At 53.8% G+C, this 18,327-nt stretch overlaps 1 protein-coding gene across 2 annotated transcripts in view; it reads right to left on the bottom strand.

Annotated features, from left to right (window-relative positions):
* Nucleotides 1-5,949: 5,949 nt before the first annotated feature.
* The window catches only part of USP7 (ubiquitin specific peptidase 7), a 53,979-nt gene continuing 41,601 nt past the window's right edge, over nucleotides 5,950-18,327 (bottom strand). Inside the window, exons 13-31 of one of the 2 annotated variants that reach the window (XM_027528231.1) lie at nucleotides 17,023-17,179; nucleotides 16,178-16,322; nucleotides 15,829-15,959; nucleotides 15,037-15,171; nucleotides 14,668-14,769; nucleotides 14,407-14,512; nucleotides 13,591-13,683; nucleotides 13,434-13,501; nucleotides 13,049-13,149; nucleotides 12,027-12,180; nucleotides 11,383-11,450; nucleotides 10,837-10,945; nucleotides 10,672-10,749; nucleotides 9,628-9,728; nucleotides 8,762-8,861; nucleotides 8,003-8,122; nucleotides 7,842-7,913; nucleotides 7,622-7,712; nucleotides 5,950-7,283 (exon numbers count right to left, since the gene is read on the bottom strand). In XM_027528231.1, coding sequence (XP_027384032.1) covers nucleotides 7,177-7,283; nucleotides 7,622-7,712; nucleotides 7,842-7,913; nucleotides 8,003-8,122; nucleotides 8,762-8,861; nucleotides 9,628-9,728; nucleotides 10,672-10,749; nucleotides 10,837-10,945; nucleotides 11,383-11,450; nucleotides 12,027-12,180; nucleotides 13,049-13,149; nucleotides 13,434-13,501; nucleotides 13,591-13,683; nucleotides 14,407-14,512; nucleotides 14,668-14,769; nucleotides 15,037-15,171; nucleotides 15,829-15,959; nucleotides 16,178-16,322; nucleotides 17,023-17,179 — 2,038 coding nt within the window. In that variant the 3' untranslated portion in view covers nucleotides 5,950-7,176. The remainder of the gene's footprint in view (nucleotides 7,284-7,621; nucleotides 7,713-7,841; nucleotides 7,914-8,002; nucleotides 8,123-8,761; nucleotides 8,862-9,627; nucleotides 9,729-10,671; nucleotides 10,750-10,836; nucleotides 10,946-11,382; nucleotides 11,451-12,026; nucleotides 12,181-13,048; nucleotides 13,150-13,433; nucleotides 13,502-13,590; nucleotides 13,684-14,406; nucleotides 14,513-14,667; nucleotides 14,770-15,036; nucleotides 15,172-15,828; nucleotides 15,960-16,177; nucleotides 16,323-17,022; nucleotides 17,180-18,327) is intronic. The other variant, XM_027528233.1, reaches the window with a different exon arrangement.

The following is an 18,327-nucleotide window of genomic DNA, read 5'->3' as shown; positions in this document are numbered from 1 at the left end:
CTCTCCTGCAACTCCGTGCCTGCCCCCTTCTCTCCCCACCAATTCCTTCCAGCCCCATCACTGGCTCCTGGGTCTCTGTCACTTCCCCAGACCCCGGTGACCCCAGGTCCTGGCAGGGACAGGTGGGTTTTTGGGATCTGGGATGAGGGAACCAGTCTTCCCAAATCTCTGTGCCCAGTCCCCAACAAGAGGTTTAATCCTTTAAATCCCTTAAATTCCCTCGAGGCTACAGTAGAGCAGCTTTTCTGTCCTGTGAAGGAAGCTATGCAGGAGGAATCTGGCAAATGCTTAGGACGTAAAAAGGTCCCAAGTTGGCTTCTGAGTGGGCCACTCCTGGGTACCGTGTTGCTGGCCTGGGGCCAAGGCCAAGTGGGGCACGGGCTGAACGTCACATGAATGAAGGGATTTTTTTAAAAAAGAATTTCTATCTTAGCATGGAAACATGTACATTGGCCCGCCAGGCGCATCTGTCCATGGGATTCTCCAGGCAAGAATACAGGAGTGGGTTGCCATGCCCTCCCCCAGGGGATCTTCCCGACCCAGGAATAGACAGCCAGTGGGAAATTGCTGTATGACTCAGGGAGCTCAAACTGGTGCTCTGTGACAATGCAGAGGGCTGGGATGGGGTGGGAGGTGGGAGGGAGGTTCAAGAGGGAGGGGATGTATATATACCCATGGCCGATTCATGTTGATGTTTGGCAGAAACCAACACAATATTGTAAAGCAATTATCCTTCAATTAAAAATAAATTTAAAAAATAATTTGCATCATAGGGCATTTCCCCATGTCTTTATTATTATTATTCTAATTTTTGGCCACACAGCACAGCTTATGAGATTTTTAATTCCCTAACTAGGGATCAAACCAGGACCTCTGGCACTGAGAGTTCAGAATTCTAAACACTGGGTTGCCAGGGAATCCCCTGAAGGGATATTTTCAGTTTTGCAAACTATAACAAATATTACTCACTCCTCTTTTCAATTAAAAGGAATTTGCTAGAGAAGGGGCAGAAGCAGGAGAATTAAGAGGCAGAGGAGGACGAGTAGTCAGGTGGGATGGTCACTGAGCTATGGCTTATTCACCAAAAGGTGGCAGCTGCTTCCGTCCCTGCTCAGCACCGTCTGGGAAGGCAGATGCAGAAGCTGAGGCCGAGAGACGGCCAGTCTGGATCCAGTGACCAGACGGGGAGCTGGACCCTCAGCTCTGCTGGCCCGAGGCTCCTGCACAGGCAGAAGAGGTGCCAGGGTGGGATGACCTGTGTGGAGAGTGGAGACGTGGCCGGTGAGCTGGCGTGGAAGCACCGTGCGGCCTTCAGGTGGTTGGCGCTGCTGGGATGGCGCTGGTGGAGCATGTCACGCCAGCAGGGGGAAAGGACCCGTAGGGGACGGATTTCTCTGGATCTGGGTGTCAGCCTCCCCGGAGAGGCTGGCGGCAGCCCCCCATCTTGGGGACCCCCAAGATGCCCCGGAAAACCCAGGAGAGCCCTGAACTCTGGGGGTGGCACCAGCTGCCGGACGGGAAGCTGGCTTCCACACCCAAACGGGGACCCATCTGTTTATCAGCGCACCTGGAGGCATGCAGAACTTCCTCGACCAGGGGTGGAACCCATGCCCTCCCCCGCCCCGCAAAGGAAGCGCAGAGTCGTAACCACCAGACCGCCAGGGAAGCCCCTGGGACTTAAGATTTTTAAGGTTAGAAGATGAAGCATCTGGGCTTCCCTGGTGGCTCAGTGGTGAAGAATACACCTGCCAATGCAGGAGACACAGGGGATCCCTGATCCGGGAAGATCCCACGTGCCGAGGAGCAGCTAAGCCCATGCGCCTGCCTCCGCTACGGAGCCTGTGCTCTGAGGTCTGGGGGCCACAACTACTGAGCTGCAACTACTGAAGCTCGTCGCCCTGGAGCCCATGCTCTGCAACAAGAGAAGCTGTCGCAACTAGAAGCCCACACATCCCAGCTGGAGAGTAGCCCTCTGCTCGCTGCAACTAGAGAAAAGCCCATGCAGCAATGAAGACGCAGTGCAGCCAAAAAAAAAAAAAAAAAAAGTGTGTGTGTGTGTGTATATATATAAAGATGAAGATGAAACATCTGACACAAACTAGGCATCTAGCCCTGAGAACCAACTCATTCGTAATACATCAGGATGGGGGGCACCAAGTGGACCAGCTGTGTGTACTGACCACCAGGGAGGCCAGGCGGGCTCACGGGCCACCACGACCCCGAGGAAGGGGTGTGGAGCTAGGACGTGGTCAATCTGTGGTTTGGAGGCCCACAGCCCCACAGAGGCACCCAGGCCAGGCAGCCCAGAGTCACTGGGCCTGCCTGGCTCTGCCAGAACCGGGCCTGGACCCGGACCCATCTGCAGAGCTCCAGCCGGCGGTCTGATTTTGCACCCATCAGGCAACCTGCTGGGTTTTGCTCGGACTTCCAGAGAGGTCCATGGGCAGAAGCGTTCAGTCCCATGGCCATCACAGTGCCGGCTGTGGGTGGTGTCCGGACCCTCCTTGATCAGCCTGCTTCAGTCCCCATGGTCCACCCACGAGGCCCTGCCTAGCTCCCCAGCAGTGTTCCATGAGCCCAGGGAGCCACTCCAGGCCTCTCTGACTCAGACTGCCCGGTGTCAACTTAAAAAAAAAAAAATCCAGACTTTTCGGCTTCAAAATCTGTGCACAGGTGGGTTCAGTGGGTTTCAGGCTGTCCCCTTGGCCCAGCCCCTGAAGTCCCCATCATCCCAGAGCCTCCTCACTCACTGCCTTGAACTTGACCTAGACCACCCTTCCCACTTCTTAGTTTATTTATTTTGTTGCTTTTTAATATTTATTTGGCTGCATTGGGTCTTAGTTGTGGTGTGTGGGCTTAGCTGCTCCAAGGCATGCGGGATCTTAGTCCCCGAAACAGGGATCGAACCTGCATCCTCGGCACTGCCAGGTGGATTCCTAACCACTGGACCACCAGGGAAGCCCCACCCCTTGATGTCCCACGCCTTGGTTCTGGGTCCCCAGACCTCACTGTAGACCCAGGCTGGGGCGCATGGGACCCCTTTCTCTCCCTGAGGCTTTCCCAAGCTCCTTCTTCATCTGAACCGACCTCCGGGGCCGGCCAGGAGGGGCCGGGGCTCAGGCTGGGGGAGGCAGAGGAGGTTGGCCCAGCCCCTTTCTCCCAAAGCTCTCATCTTAAAGTGGGGTTCCCCTCCTTCTAGCAGGGAGGCGGCACTCAGAAAGGGGTGGCAGTGAGTGTGGGTCTCAGGGCCGGCTCTGCACTCAGCAGGCCGAGTGCCCAGCCAGGGGGCTTCACTCACTCCCTGTCCTGGTCACTCGCCTCCTTGCTGGCATGTGGTGTGCTCAGTGGTGACAGCCGGTATCAGGACCCTTGCTCTGGTCTTCCCAACCACATGGCCCCCCAGAGACGAGACAAAGAACACCCCCACCCCAACACAGGGCCACAGTGTGGCGGGCACTGGGGATGCCTCCCGCAGCTTCCTGCCAGAGGTACCGTAGGGTCAGGAGAGCCAAGCGCGGCCTCGCTGCCACCCCATGTATCCACCGCCTGCCCAGCACGGGGTGGGGTAGAACGAACCAGCCCAACAGCAGCCCCAACCCTCGCAGCGCCGGGTCTGAACGGATGAAGGGCCGCCTCTCTGCTGTGGGGAAGGGACCGGGCGAGGCTCCACGGGGCTCTGAGTGCAGGTTCTCTCCCACAGCATCTCATGAACTTTGCATGCGAGCTGACTCACTTCAGTCGTGTCTGACTCTTCGCGATCCTATGGAGCCCGCTAGGCTTCTCTGTCCACAGGATTCTCCAGGCGAGGATACTGCAGTCGGCACATGTATCAAACTGGCTCTATCTTGCTGTGAATGGGACTTCCCAGGTGGTGCTAGTGCTGAAGAATCTCCCTGTCAATGCAGGAGACCTGAGATGCGGGTTCAATCCCTGGGTCGGAAAGATCTAGAGCAGGGCATGGCAACCCACTCCAGTATTTTGCCTGGAGAACCCCACGGACAGAGGAGCCTGGAGGGCTACAGTCCGTAGCGTCAGACACGACTGAGAGACTTTGCGCACACACTACCCGGGATCCCTCCACTGATGATGCCTGCCCGCCCCCCTCCAACGCTAGCAGGTCAGCGACCTCTCAGATCTCTGCTGAAAAGGGACCCTGCCTCTGAACGTGCAGACACCACTCTGATCACCCTGCTCCCCAAGGTGCCTGGGACCCTGCTTCCAGGTCTCATTAGAAGTTAACAGAGGGCACGAGGTGCTGAAGGAGGACCTTGGGGAACTGGCCCTTATTTCATTTGGTTCCCACCCTGCCCCTGGATGCCCCCACGGCTTCCTCTAATGAGGAGGTCAAGGAAACTCTCATGCACTAATGACGGCTTTATATACTCACTCAAGACGGCTCGAAGGAGCTCATCATACCACACAAAGCGAGGAAAATGTGGTCAGGACGCCTCAGTCACATGTGGCGATTTACAACTAAACCAGGGACTTCCCTTGTGGTCCAGCGGTCAAGAAACCGCCTTGCAGTACCAGGGACTCTGGCCTGATTGTTCCCTGGTGGCTCAGTGGGTAACATATCTACCTGCAATGCAGAAGACCAAGGTTCAATCTCTGGGTTGGGAAGATCCCCTGGAGAAGGGAATGGCAACCCACTCCCGTATTCTTGCCTGGGAAATCCCATGGAGAGAGGAGCCTGGCAGGCTACAGTCCATGGGGTAGGAAGAGTTGGACATGACTTACCGACTAAATCACCACCACCACCACCAGGAACATAAGCCCATGCCATGTTGGAAGATCCTACATGGCACAGGTAAGACCTGACTCAGCCAAATAAACTTAAAAAAATTAAATCAGTGATCAAAATTCACCTTCTGCTACTTCAGCCACATTTTAGATACTCAGTGGACACTGGGGGCATGTGGCTCTCTCCCTGGGCAGGGGCACAGAGCATCCCCCAACCCGCCATGACTTAGGTCATTCTACTGGGCAGTGAGTGGTCAGGACGCCAAGGCCTAGACTGGCAGAGATGCCAGCACACGCTCAGTCGCTCAAGTCCTGTCCAACTCTGAGACCCCATGGGCTGTAGCCTGCCAGGCTCCTCTGTCCACGGAATTTTGCAGGCAAGAATCCTAAAGTTGGTTGCCATTTCCTATTTGAGGAAATGCCAGTATCGCCTATCTCGCAAGAGGGATCTGTGGTTTGACCTTGACATTTGAAATGGATGTTTGCAAACAGTTTGCTCCTCTAATCAAGGAGACTCTCCCACTGTACTGCTTCTGGTAGTAACAGGAACCTCAAGCCCCTCGAGAACGATACACTGTGGTTCTGGGGTCCCCAAGCGAGGAGTTATTTTCAGGTTCAGCCCCCCCCCCCGCCCCCGCTACCCCCATCGGTTTTATGAACTTGGACTCAAGGCTATGGCTGGGAGGGAATGGAAAAGAATCGCATGCAATGTGTGCTGACCACCCACACTGTGAAATGGCCTTTGAGAAAAGCCTTCTAATAACTTGGGAGTAAGTTACAGTGACCCAAGACCATCATCTACCATCGGCCAAAACCTAAAAACCAAAAAATCCCGAATACTGTAATAAATGTTCAAAGTTGTGCACCCAGAGAGTGACTTTCTGCAGAAGACAGCGCCATCTATGGTCACTGCGGGGCCCCGGGCAGGAAGGCCCTCCTCCAGGTGGAGAGCAGCCAGCGGACACGCTGTGTCAGGTGGGGGTCGCGAGGCCACCTCCCCCTGGACCACACCTTCGGCCATTCCCGTATTTACGGTTATCTTAGTGCACTAGACTCCTGCCTGGAAAACCTCAATCTCTTAAGCTTCCACAGGAGGAGGAAGAGGAGACAAGAACCCCCAAAACCTTGCCATGAAGTGATTAAATGTTCCCCGGGCCTACCTGCAAGGAGAGCTGATGGCTCCCTCAACTTCCACGTCAACTCACTGAATTATCATTTTTATAGAAAATTTTATTCAACATACAACATTTTCCAGCAAAAAGGCAATATACAGGAAGAGTTGGTGTACACTGCTGCTACAGAAACAAACAAACAAAAAAGTACTGGAAAAGGATGAAAACTAAGTGTGATCTGCTGATTCTATTTTTACTGCACTCAAAACTAGACACGCGGCTGGCGTCAGCTCCAAAGGAAACGGCCGGACTGAAAGAAAGCCACACACGATGAATGTCAACATCAGTGGGGGCCACTCAGAGTTACCCGACAGAAGCCACCACCTCCTCCCCATGGTCAATTGTACATGTTCATTCATTAAATATACAATCTCATTTTTCCTTTTTTTTTTTGCTTTTTTTTATTTAACTTTTTTTTTTTTAACTTTTTTTTATACAAAGTCAACAGCTTGCGAACACCAGTGGGCATACCCTCTTAGCTAAAAGGCCCTCCTTTCTTGGTTCCGTCTGTCCCATTTGAAGCAGACGAGTCTATTTATAATTTTTTCACCTGCTTGAATGAACTCTTGAGATCATTAGGTTTGCCCAGAGGCAGCATAGTACACCTTAATTGAATTTGAACAGTGTTTTTTTTTTTCAGTTGAATAAAAAGACCCCAAAGTGTCTGGTCAAGCCTGTATTCAGTGCATCCGCTCTGCAAACGGGCTGTGGGACGCGGGGGCTGACGGAAGGGAGACGAGTTTATTAAAAAGACCCAGGCAGCCGGGGAGACCCAGGAAGGGGCGACAGGACACCAGTGAAGGAAAGAGCGCTATTTATTAGGTTGTGAGTTTCTCTGCTTCGCCTTTACAGATGCACAAAAGGTCATTGAAAGTATAACTGAGGGAAAGACGTCAGACGAGCCTAAACAGAAGACTTCCTAGCTGCGGGCTGGCGGCCGAGCCCCGGGGAGGGGGTCAGCCGCGCCCGCCCAGCGCCGCGCCCGCCGGCCGCTCCCCGACACGCTGACAGCGCCTGGCATCGTGGTCACCGTAAAATAACTCTCATTGGCATCCAAGCTTTATAAAAACACCTTCATTTTTCTCAAAAAGGGCAATCAATAGATACAGAGAAGCCAAACTGAACAGCCTCAACAAAATAAAATTAACACCAGCAGCAAATCCTCTTGCTGAAGACGTGGGGTGGTGCTCACGCACCAGAGTTCCCGGCTGTTGGTAAGGGGCACACCCACCGCGGTCCGCCTCGCCCACCCCTGGGGAGGAAGTCAGTTATGGATTTTGATGGCCTTTTCAAGGTATGTGTAGCGACTCCTCTTCGGGGCTTTGTTGAAGTGGTCGAGCCCGAGCCACGGCCGAGGGTGAGACATGTTACCTGGTGGGGAGAGGAGACAGTCAGACCACTGAGCCAGCACTCGGGCCCTGGGGTCAGGAGAGGTCAAGGGGCCTCCTGGGCAGCATGGGTCCCACAGCCGGGACCCTGCACCCCACCAAGGTCACTGGCTCCCCGCGTGGCACTGTCAGGCGCTACCCCATTTGCCATCGTGTGACACCCACCAAAGTCACCGGAGGCAGGCCGCTGTCCCTCCCTGCTCCGCAGAGGACGAGAACGAGGCTCACTCCCCAGCTGGGAAAGGGAGGCCTGGCCCTCGAACCCAGGGCCACCTGCCCCCTGGGCCCCGACGGCCTGGGTCTCCACGGGAGGGCTCTTACCAGGCTGAGGTTCAAAGTCTTTCAAGTTCACTTCATACTCATCTTCATTTATGTACTGATGTCGGCCCATCATCACAATTGCAAATTTAAACTGACAGATAAAACCAGAAAACTGCGTTAATTCCGAAGAGCAGCGAAACTCACACCGCGGGCAAAAAAAAAGTCAAGACTTTAGCATCCCACCCGACAAATGACTTGCCGGTTTCCAAGAAGCGTGTACCTTTTCAAACTCCTTTTCCTGGATGTCCAGCAGACTCTGAATCCGCTTCATCACTTCTCTGAAATGCTCGCCCTGCGGACCACAAAGCGCACGTATGCTCACACGGCTCACCAGGCGGGCGGACCCGGGGCGGCCAGCCAGCCGGCAGAAGGGCACCTCACCTGGTGTATCCTCAGCAAGAACGGGATCCCGAACGTCCCGAACACCTCCTTGTGGAAATGAGCCACCGTGATGAGCATCTCGTTCTCCTTGTCGATGTCTACCTGGTCCAAAGGTATTTCCTGGGGACACACAGAGTGGACAGACGTTCGGTTGAGGCCAACACAGCGCTGCACGTTTTAATCCCGAGCTCTTGACTCGTTCCTCCAGCAAGGAAGCGAGGGCAGATTTTTGCCACAAGGTCACGTTAGGGGCTCATGAGAACGATGAGGGTTTAAAGTCAGAAGAAAGATCTAAACCTCAAAGAAAACACCGAGTTTTAAGAAACTAAATAGTGAATCATTGCAGCTACTGGGGCAATCTCAGCCGCTTTACAATTAACAGGGCTCGATAATTTCTGACTAGACGTAGTGACCCACCACTAAAATAAATTTCTAAGCACGAACAAGCGAGGCATTGGGAGTGGGGGAGTGGGGCGGGGGCCTTGGGGGCAGATGGACAGCGGTGACAACTGTCCAACAACATGGACGTACTCATGTCACCAAATGAAGCGGACACTTGAAACAGTAGCTTTTAGGTCAGGTCTACTCTATCAACATTTAAATTTTCAAAACCTGGGAGAATTAACCCCAGGGATGGCAGCATGTTCTGGGAGTCGCTGGTTACCTGAACAAGCCATGGCCCCCACCTCCCACCAGGTCATAGCAACCCCCTCCCAACTCCCCAACCCCCGCCCTCCACTGCAGTCAGAGAACACATACCTCTATTCGAAACGTTCGACTCGTCGCAGGAGATAAACATTCTAATAGTTCATCTTCTTGATGCACACCAATAATTTTGTAGCTTACAATTTCTAGCAGCCTGTGCAAAGCAAAGAAGAAAATACAAACTCATGGGGAAAAACCAACAAATGCTTTTCTACAAGGGTTTTATTACAAAGTTATGGAGATCTGCTTGTCCTTATGAAGATCTGAAGTGTCAAAAGCAGGTATCCGTGGGGAGCAGACAGAACACTGGCCACGGGTCCCCTCGGAAAGCATGGGAAGGCCAGTCTGAAGGGGACCCTCAGGCCAGGGCCCGGGGAGAGACCTGTGCAGGCCTTTCCCACAATGGTTCCAGAGTAAGCAGGGTTGGTGATATTCTTCTCACTCGTTAGATAATAAAGGCCTCATTCTTCTGTTAATTTTGCAAAGAAAACATTCTGGGGACCAACAGCCCGAAAGACTGTTTCATCCTCTGTGCTGCCCAAAAGACAAGTGGTAAGAACCGCACCCAACTCTCGGAAATAAAAACTGATCATCAAATCTGGTGCTTCTTCCCTCGGCCCGAACATGAGAGAAATGGAGGAGAAGCGACCCGATCTCCCCAACACAAGCGAGCCCCAAGTTTTCCAGTTTCAGCCGATCATTCTGCTTGAGTTCACTCTTCTCTGCTTGGCTTTTTCTGCCTGAATTTCCCTTTGCACTGCTGCTAATTAGTGTCAAGAATTAGGGAGGGAAAAACCATGAAATATTTAAATAAACTGCTGCCAAGGACAGAAAAGCTGAGTACAGTGATGATGCGTCGGGGGCAATGGTGGGGTCGGGCTGGGGCCACCCCAACCTCTCCACCTTAGGGAAATACTCGCCTAAGTTTCCCTGATGCCTTCTCGCCGAGCTCCACAGCCTTTTTACATTCCTCTAACAGGTCCCGGACGCACCCGTGCTTGTCTGGATATAGTGTTATTTCCTAAGAAATGACAAGATCAAGGCTTTAGGGGAACCACGACACATGCGGGGCCTGTGCACTCAGCTCCAACACCTCCCCACCGACCTTCACGCAGACCACCCGCCCAGCCTGGGACCCACCCCACAGCGCTGTGCATCTATCAAAGGCCATGTTGAGGCAAAAAGCTCGCAGTTCCCAGGACAGCTCCTCAGAATTTCTCCCCCGAACAGTCACTAAGAGCCTGTCCAGTTGTCAACGCTGAGACAGAGGACGAGGCCCAGGGTGGACCTTGTGTCCTCACTGGGACAGGGCACGCAGCGGGCAACACTGATGCCGTGTGCTCCAGGTCCCTCTCTACCCAGTGGGGCCAGAGAGGCGAAAGGCTAGGGGTCTGACTTGCCAGAAGAGCCACCTAACACGGGGCAGGGTGCCTGCAAGGTGCCAGGAGAGGCTGCCGGCCCCAGGGCCGAGCATCCAGGTCCCCGTCGGTGACAGCAGTCCCCGATACCGTCACACCGTCACTCCGCTGCAGCCCCGGGGGCCGGGGGAGGACAGAGCTCACCCCACCTCCCATCTAGTTCTCAGACTCTGGGGCAGGGTCTCTAACACACGCTGCGGCTTCTGAGCTTTCTTTGGCTGTTTCAGTTATCAAGGTCTTCTTGTTTAGTCGCTTCAGTCGTGTCCAACTCTTTGTGACCCTATGGACTGTAGCCCACCAGGCGCCTCTGTCCACGGGGTTCTCCAGGCAAGAATACTGGAGTGGGGTTGCCATTCCCTTCTCCAGGGCATCTTTCCGACACAGGGATAAAACCCATGTCTCCTGCATTGCAGGCAGATTCTTTTCCTGCTGAGCCACCAGGGGAGCCCTTTGACCCTGTTACCAGGAGTTTTTCAAGGCCTAAGTAGAGAGAAACAATAAACAAGCCACAATAAGAATAAAATTTCGTATCACGAAAATACTTACCTCTTCCCTAAATTGGCTGTTTAACCATATACACTTAAAACTTCGCCTGTTCTCAAAGTCTGTGATTTTCATCTTAAGCTGTTAAGAAAAGAGAAAGGCATTGTAGGCCCGCCCCAACAGAAACCCGGGGCTTCCGTGGCCACGGTCTGCTGCTCGGGCGCGTACCTGCTGGTAGTACAGTTTCTTGGGCTGCCTGGGCTTGAAGAACTGTAGCAGGTCTCTCAGAGTCCCTTCATAATTATGTCTCAGAGGGTTGCCCGGGCCATCCCTGTAACTACACGAGAAAACAGTGCGTCAGTACAGGCTCATTCATTTCCTGAAACACACACCTGTGAGCGAGCATCAACGCAAACTCCGCCCTGCCCCCTCGCCCTGCACGTGGCCCCCATCCCTGGTCCCCAGTCCTGCGTCTGTCACACGTGAACGTTCTCTGAACGGTACACGGAGTCCCGGCTGGGACGGGCCCAGCCAGAACACGGGAGGGGAGGCGTGTGGTCTTTAGAGTAAGGCTGGCGTTAGACAAGGCTGCCAGCTATTCTGACGCCTTGGAACAGTGGGCTCAAGATGTGAGTGGTGACAATTCTATGCTGAAACTAGGCAAGGCGAGGTGGCCAGCTGTGAGCTGTGTCCATCGAGGGCTCTAACTAACGGATGGGCTACGGGAAGCATGCAGGCAGGACCCGACGGCGGGCGTCTGCGCATGCGGCTCACCCTTGAGACTTGAAGAACTGGAGCAGCATCGGGTCGGTGTTGAGCCTCTGGGCGACCGTCTTTGCCACCTGGGGGGGAGCAGAGAGTGAGGCTTCCATCCGCAGAGCAGACTGAGCCAGGCCCATGCACTTAGCACTGACTGACTGCTTCATGTTCTTAAAAAATGGGGCATAAGCTGCCAGAATTTAAATGCCCCAGAAATTTACTATTTAACAGGAATAAACTATATTTCTTAGTATGTATCCACGGGAACAGCATATCTGAGGAAGAACTTTAGAAGCACTTTTCACTTTAAATGGGGAGGTCTATATTTTCTTTAGACGATTTTAAAAGCTCACACCGCATATTAAAACAGAAGCAAAGCTGCTGTTAAAATTATGATCTCTGAAACCACCTTATGCCAGGGGTAGGGAGGATCTTGAAGAGAACATGGCTGGGGGCGGGGGAGTCAGGGGGCAACTGCTTCTGGTCCTCTGGCACCGACAACACCAACCAGCCTGGAGCAGGAACTTCCTCAGACAGTGGATAGTAACCCCTCCCCCAGAACCAAATCCACTGCACAGCCTCATGGGCAAGACAGTTTTAACGTAAGAAGGCAGTCTTCCTGGTGTGGCATCTGAAGGGAAGAGTGTTTGATCCAATACCTGGAAATAATTCATCCTGTTTGACAGCGTCACCACGAATCCGGGATCGTTGGGGATCGTTTTATCACAGAAAATCACATCGACACGGTGGTAGAGGTCTCGGAAGTATTCCTTTGCAGTGGGTAATTCACTGTTATCGTTTTCGGGGTCATCCCTGGGGAAGCGGGAGAAACACAGACGATCGAAGTCCAGGCCAAGGTTCACTGTTCGCTTGTTTTAAAAAGGCGCCGTCTCCCAAGCAACAGGGGCGCGAGCGCTGCGGACCTGAACTCAGGCCAGCGCTTCCCGAAGCCGGGAGCCTGCCCGGCCACCAGGAAAAGGGGACCGCGGACAGAGGCGTGCCCTGAGCGGCACAGGGCAGCTGCTTTCCACGCCTGATCTCACTCCCGAAACACAACGGTGCCCTCTGGACAAGGGGGAGGACTCAGGACGCACGGCGGGGCCCACCCTGCCAGCTGTGCAGGGTCCCCTCCCTGACCGGGGCTTGGTGGGCTGGCACTTTCCTTCAAAGGAAGCCCGTCACCACTAAACCTACAGTCCTCACTGCCTGGCCCTTAAGGAGAAGTCTGCTGCCCCACTCTTGGCCCCGTGTGCGGTGGCCTCCCCGTGGCCAGGGTCCAGGACTGTCCTGCCCAGCCAGAAGGCCGCAGGAGCCCGGCTGTGTCACCAGGCTGCCTTCAGACCACACACCTGCTGGCTCTCAAGCAGACAGACTCAAGCGATTACCCGACTAGGTGCAGGCTAAGGAATTTCATGTTTTCAGGAAAACACAACACTTTCGCTATTCCATAAAGACCTCTGTCCCCCTGCAAATAGTTATCACGCTCACTGTCGCCATTTTTAGGAACTAAAACCATTCAGGGAAGAAAAAGCTCACCACCCCTAACTCCCAAACTCAAGAGGCTCAACACGCTGCCAACATCAAACAAAACGTGTCTCAGGGTCTAGAGGTGATCTGTTTTCTGGTTCCAGGACTTTGGATCTTCGTGCAAAGAGAGAAAAGCCCTTCAAAGGGTACGTACTTCTGAAACACTATAATGTCACCATCCATTAGCTCATCGAGGGCTTTGTCAAGAGACACATCGTAGTCCTGAATTCTCTCTGTTAAATTCGGTTTAACTTCCTGCAGTGAAAGAAACGGTATGGTTATAACGCAACACCTGTCCAGTGTTTAATACGGCCACACACTGAATGTCCTTCCTCTACACCCAATTCCATCAGCTCTACGTTTTTAATAATAATCATGGACACCCAGAGGGGACAGTCAGAAGTGGACAGAGAGAATCCTGACACCACCCCACTTGGCTGTGGTCTTCACACTGCAAATTCAGGGGAGCCACACAGACAGGAGCTGTCCTTCCCAAACCACCACCGACAAGAGGATTACAGAAAAATAAGGATCCAAACCTCATAGAGGATAAGGCTAGTATCCTGGATAAATCCTGCTCTGTCACACATAACCGGGAGCAAGTCACCTAGGTTCAAGAAAAATAAGGAATCCAAGGCTGCGACATGTGGCGACTTGAGCAAAACCCGCTCGGAAGGCGACTGCAGTCAGACTTACGTATTTTACAGGATATTGGTGTGTAGATATGCCCACAGTAATTCAAGCTCCGTGTTTTGGGATCGTACATCTTCAAAAATAACATCACATCATCTGCAGGGTTAACAGACAGGCTGTGTTGGGATCTTCCGGTCAGTGCAATGCTAATACATATCCACAGTAAGCTTCAGGAACAACTGAACCGACAGCATGGAGCACTGGCAGTTACTGCGTGCCACAAGGGTTCTTAGAGGCTGCGCCCAGGACTGGAGCGTCATTTCAAACATGAACCCCACGGAGGCGCTGCATTTGAAGCAGCGAAGATGAGAGAAAGTGCAGAGAACGTAGGAAACCTAGTTTTGAGACCCTAAACTCACTAGCTACCAGGGGGTACCTGTTCAGGGTTGTGTCTGCGTTTTTGCCAGAGAAGTGACCACTTGAAGGAATACAAAAGAGCACACTCAGACCCACCTGTTTTGTAAATAAAGTTGTGCTGCAGCAGGGCCACTTGGTTGCTTCAATGGCAGGCAGAGGGTCATGGCCCACAAAGTGCCAAGTATTTATTGCCAGCCCTTGAGAGTGACCCTGCTCCGTCCCCTGTCACGTGCAGAGCAGCAGAGCAGGGGACATGACCAGTGGCCGCCACCTTCTCTTCACCTGCCAGATACTACAGCCCATAGTCGGTCTGACTTGACCTGACCATAGAGATGTTAACGAGTATTCTGGGGACTAGTGAGATTTCTTTGTGAGAAAATGCTTAGCCCTGTGTTTAGAACGATGGTCCAGGACTTAACTCTGCCCTCTGGGGGTGTCAGGCTGGGCGAGGGGGGCACTTACGATCTTTATCAAACTTGGGTAGCGTGGCTCCACTAGCAGCTAGCTCCGGATCAACTGTTTCCAGGAATATCGTCCAGGGGTTTTCATTATCACTGAGCTCAATCATCTATTTCCGAGAGAGGCCGGGTTTAGGAGACTTAAATGGCTGAGAGAGACTTGAGTAACTGCCAAGTCCAATCCCGCGCCCCTGGGCCACAGGCCGCACAGCAGGGCCTGCGGTGTGCACCGCGCAAGCCCAGCCCAGCCGCTGGCCGCGCTCACCGTCTTGCTGCCGTCGGCCTCGTTGTCCAGCATGGCTGGCCGCTTGGTGCCGTTGCTCCTCGCCTGCATGGGCCACAACCGAATCTGATCTTGCGGGAATCCCTGGAAATATTCAGAGTTCAATTAATTGAAGCACAATCAGTTTGTAGTCTCATTTGACATCAAGGTGATGGTTCTATGATTAGAAGGGGGATAAGTGATGCTGACACCTCTCCCCACGGGTGTGGGCGGCGGTGCGCTGGCAGCAGGGGGAGCCGATGAGGGCACAACTGGAAGGGAAGGAGCCCAGCAGCGCCGGCCCCGGGGGTGACTACCCACACGCGGGGGTGGAGGAGGGAGAGGACCACCCGCAGGGGGACACGCGCTCACCATGGTCTGAGAGAGGTTCTGGACAAACTCCGAAAGCGAGGAGTTTTTCAGCACTTTGAACACAGTGTATCTCACTTTTTCTTCATCGTACATATCATTCCCTTGATGGCCACAAAACTGGTCCTCTGCGACAATCTGCCAAGAGGCGTGGAAACACAGGCCAGGGTTTACACCCAAAAGGCAGAAGAGAACCAGGCCACACAGACGGAAGCCAAGGTTCTAACGCTAAGAGCAAGAGCGACTCGTCTTTTGCCTTCTTCAGAAGCCCCACGCAGAGAAACCCCAAATGACCAAGCATGAAGTCAGATATTCATTTATTTAGAAAAGACCAAACCGAACATTTCTATGCAGCCAGTCTAAACTCATCTGCAAGCTTTAACTGCAAGTTCACCTGGGTAAGAATCCCCAATTATAAAGCCAGGATGCACACGTACCTTTTACCCAGATGGTCAGTCAACTTGTTACAATTGCCTGTTTTCTAACTGCAACTAAATCATGAACCAACAGGAGCCCTCGCCTACCCCGACAGCACTCTCCCGGGCCCTGCTCACCCGCTGTTCTCCAGGCCCCTGCCCGTTTCATGAACGCTCGCACACCGCTGCCTTCTCTGGCAGCTTGAGAACCTCTCCCATCCATCTAAGCCGCCCCCTGAATTGGTAAGAATACTCTAAACGGTCAGGGGACTAGCCTGAGCGTCCCCTAGGCTGTGTGCTCACGGGGCTCGCCTGCCCTGGCACCGTACTCGGGAGGAAGCCCAGGTCTGCGGAGCTGCCGTGCCGGCTGGAGGCTGACCTGCACTTGCATGTAGAGATGGGCCTCCTGCCGCTCCTTCCGCTTCTGCGCCTCGATCCTCTTCTCCTCCTGCAATCGTTCCACCAACTGCTGAGGGATGTCCTGGTCGGTGACAGCTTGTAAAACCTCACCTGGGGGACAAAGGCACCTGCCTTCACCTCTGTGCGTTACGCCAGCACAAACAAAGCCATTCTTTAGGGCAGCGCCACTCTCCACCCTCGGTCCACATCCAAACCCACGGGCCCATGCCGGCTGCTCCCAGGCGGCCAGGAGGCAGGGCAAGCTGCACGCGTCGCCCGCCGTCCGGAGGGGAGCTGGCCCGGCAAGGGCAGGCGCCCGGCGCACTCACTGAGCTTGGACTCGCGGATGTAGACCAGCATGTAGGCGTTGGTGCAGTGCCGCACGGACAGGTCGTCGTCGTGGCCCCCGTAGTTGTGCTCGATGGCTTCCTCCTTCGTGCACCTGGACACCACGTCGTCGTCAAACTTACACCACTGTGACGGGAACAACAGGGGTGAGGCACACAGAGGAGGAGGTGGCGTTTCCCTGAAACACATCCTCTGCCACGGGCGACCTGCAGAAACTCGCCAGCGCTCTCGCCTTCCTCGTCCCAAACTCCGGGGAAATTGCTGACATCCACCCACGGACAGTTTTTATAAGGTGCTCAGGTATCAGCCCAGCTTCAGCTCAGGCTCCATCTCAGTCCACCGGGCACTAACGCCTTCGGCTGCAGGCTCTGCACCTGGCCATGGGGGTCCCCGCCTGAACTAGCAGGGCTCAACCTGCTCTGTTCCTCGCTGGGCGTGGACACAGACCCCCAGACCCGCATCTGCTCCGCCTGGTGAAGGTTACGTGATGGGATCCACGTGAACCAGGCAAAGCCAGAGCATTCATTATACATGGCACACGTGGGAACAAGCATCAGTCGCTGCCCCACCCTCGAGGGCCACAGATGATAAGCGTCAGACGTAAAGGGATCCTGTCAGATCCAATGTCTGATACTAAGATTGTATATATAAAGGACTATCACAACTTAAATCCACTTTGAAAGTATCAGCAGTTAACACAGATCAGAATGTGTAGGCACGTCAGAGGCCAAGAAGGAATCCTTCGCCGCTAACGCCAAGTCTAAAGCGAGCGTCACTGAATTCCCACACAGCCTCCTGACCACCCCACCCCCGGACCCAGACTTACTTTGCCATCCCCTTTGGGGTTGAGATAAACCACATAATGTCCACCATGATTATCTCCACTATGAACTAGGACCGCATGAAGAATGTAATTTGCAGGGTCTTTAGGATCAGTTTTTTGCAAAAATTCATCAAGTGGTAACTGTTCAGGGAATTCAAACCTATTTAAAAACAAAAAAATCATTTAAAGAGAAATCCAGGTTTCACTTCCGGTAAGATACTTCACTGTAAGGTTTTATTTGCTACCAGGCTCTCTAATTCATTGGCTCCTTGTTATGTGGAGAGGGCAGGGAATCTGACATGCAAGGTCCCCAGAACTCCTTCAGAGGACTCGCACATTGACAAAAATCTGAGGCTTGATTTGAGAAAAATGCCTGCAGAGTACTGACCGGAATCCCCTAATTCCAGGATATTGCGACAAAACACACTGCCTTTTCTAGGGAGTGGGTATCTCCTGGAGGACTGCGGTGGGAGGCAGAGCCCACCTCACACCGCCCTCAGGGACTCGGGGCCGGCATCATGCAATGTACCAAGTACTCTGCAGGCACTTTTCTCCAATCAAGCCTCAGATGCCAGAAATCAGGACTTTCATGTGATAGCTCATGACGTGAAAAAATGTCGGCAACTGATTCTAACAGGAAGAAAACCAAGGTGAGGGCCCCACAAAGCTCCGCAGCAGGGTGGACCAGCCTGCAGGCCGCTGGTCTGCGAGCTCCGCCATCTCAGGGCCCGTGGTGAGGGGCAAGGGCGGACTAGCAGGCCCGGCTGCTGCGGGCCATGTGGTCGAGCCTCGCCCTCCCCGACAGTGACCGGCCAACGTCCAGGAGGCCGGTTACTATCAGGCAGTACCCTCTGACCAAGGGGTACAGAGTCACCGGTCCGAGTTCTGTCTGCTGAACCAGATGAAGCTGTGTGGGGTACCAAACTTTTACAGGTGCTTTAAGGGCCTAGAAAACACATGGGGCGGCGGGGGGAGCACACCCACCCACACCAGCAGCCCTGATAATTCCAGCACATTCTGCAAGTCGATAGGAACCCAGAGACAACAAGCCATTGGAGAATCCTGGGTAAAGTAATACAGGGATATCGAGCCCCACTTCTAGGGCAAGCAGAGCCTGAGCAGCAGAAAGCACCCGCCCCGGGGCATCATCTGCCTAAGGGTAGACAGAGGTGCTCCCTGCGCAGGAAACATGGGTTCACAGCCCCTGAAGCCATCCCTTCAAAAGTGAGATCAGACTTCCCCAGTGGCCCAGTGGTTGGGACTCCACGCTCCTCGTGCAGGGCGCACGGGTTCGCTCCTTAGTTGGGG

The sequence above is a fragment of the Bos indicus x Bos taurus genome, chromosome 25 (assembly GCF_003369695.1).
Source record: "Bos indicus x Bos taurus breed Angus x Brahman F1 hybrid chromosome 25, Bos_hybrid_MaternalHap_v2.0, whole genome shotgun sequence".
NCBI classification, from domain to species: Eukaryota; Metazoa; Chordata; class Mammalia; order Artiodactyla; family Bovidae; genus Bos; species Bos indicus x Bos taurus.
Note: the sequence above shows the minus strand (reverse complement) of the source record. Positions and strands in the feature narration are given on the sequence as shown.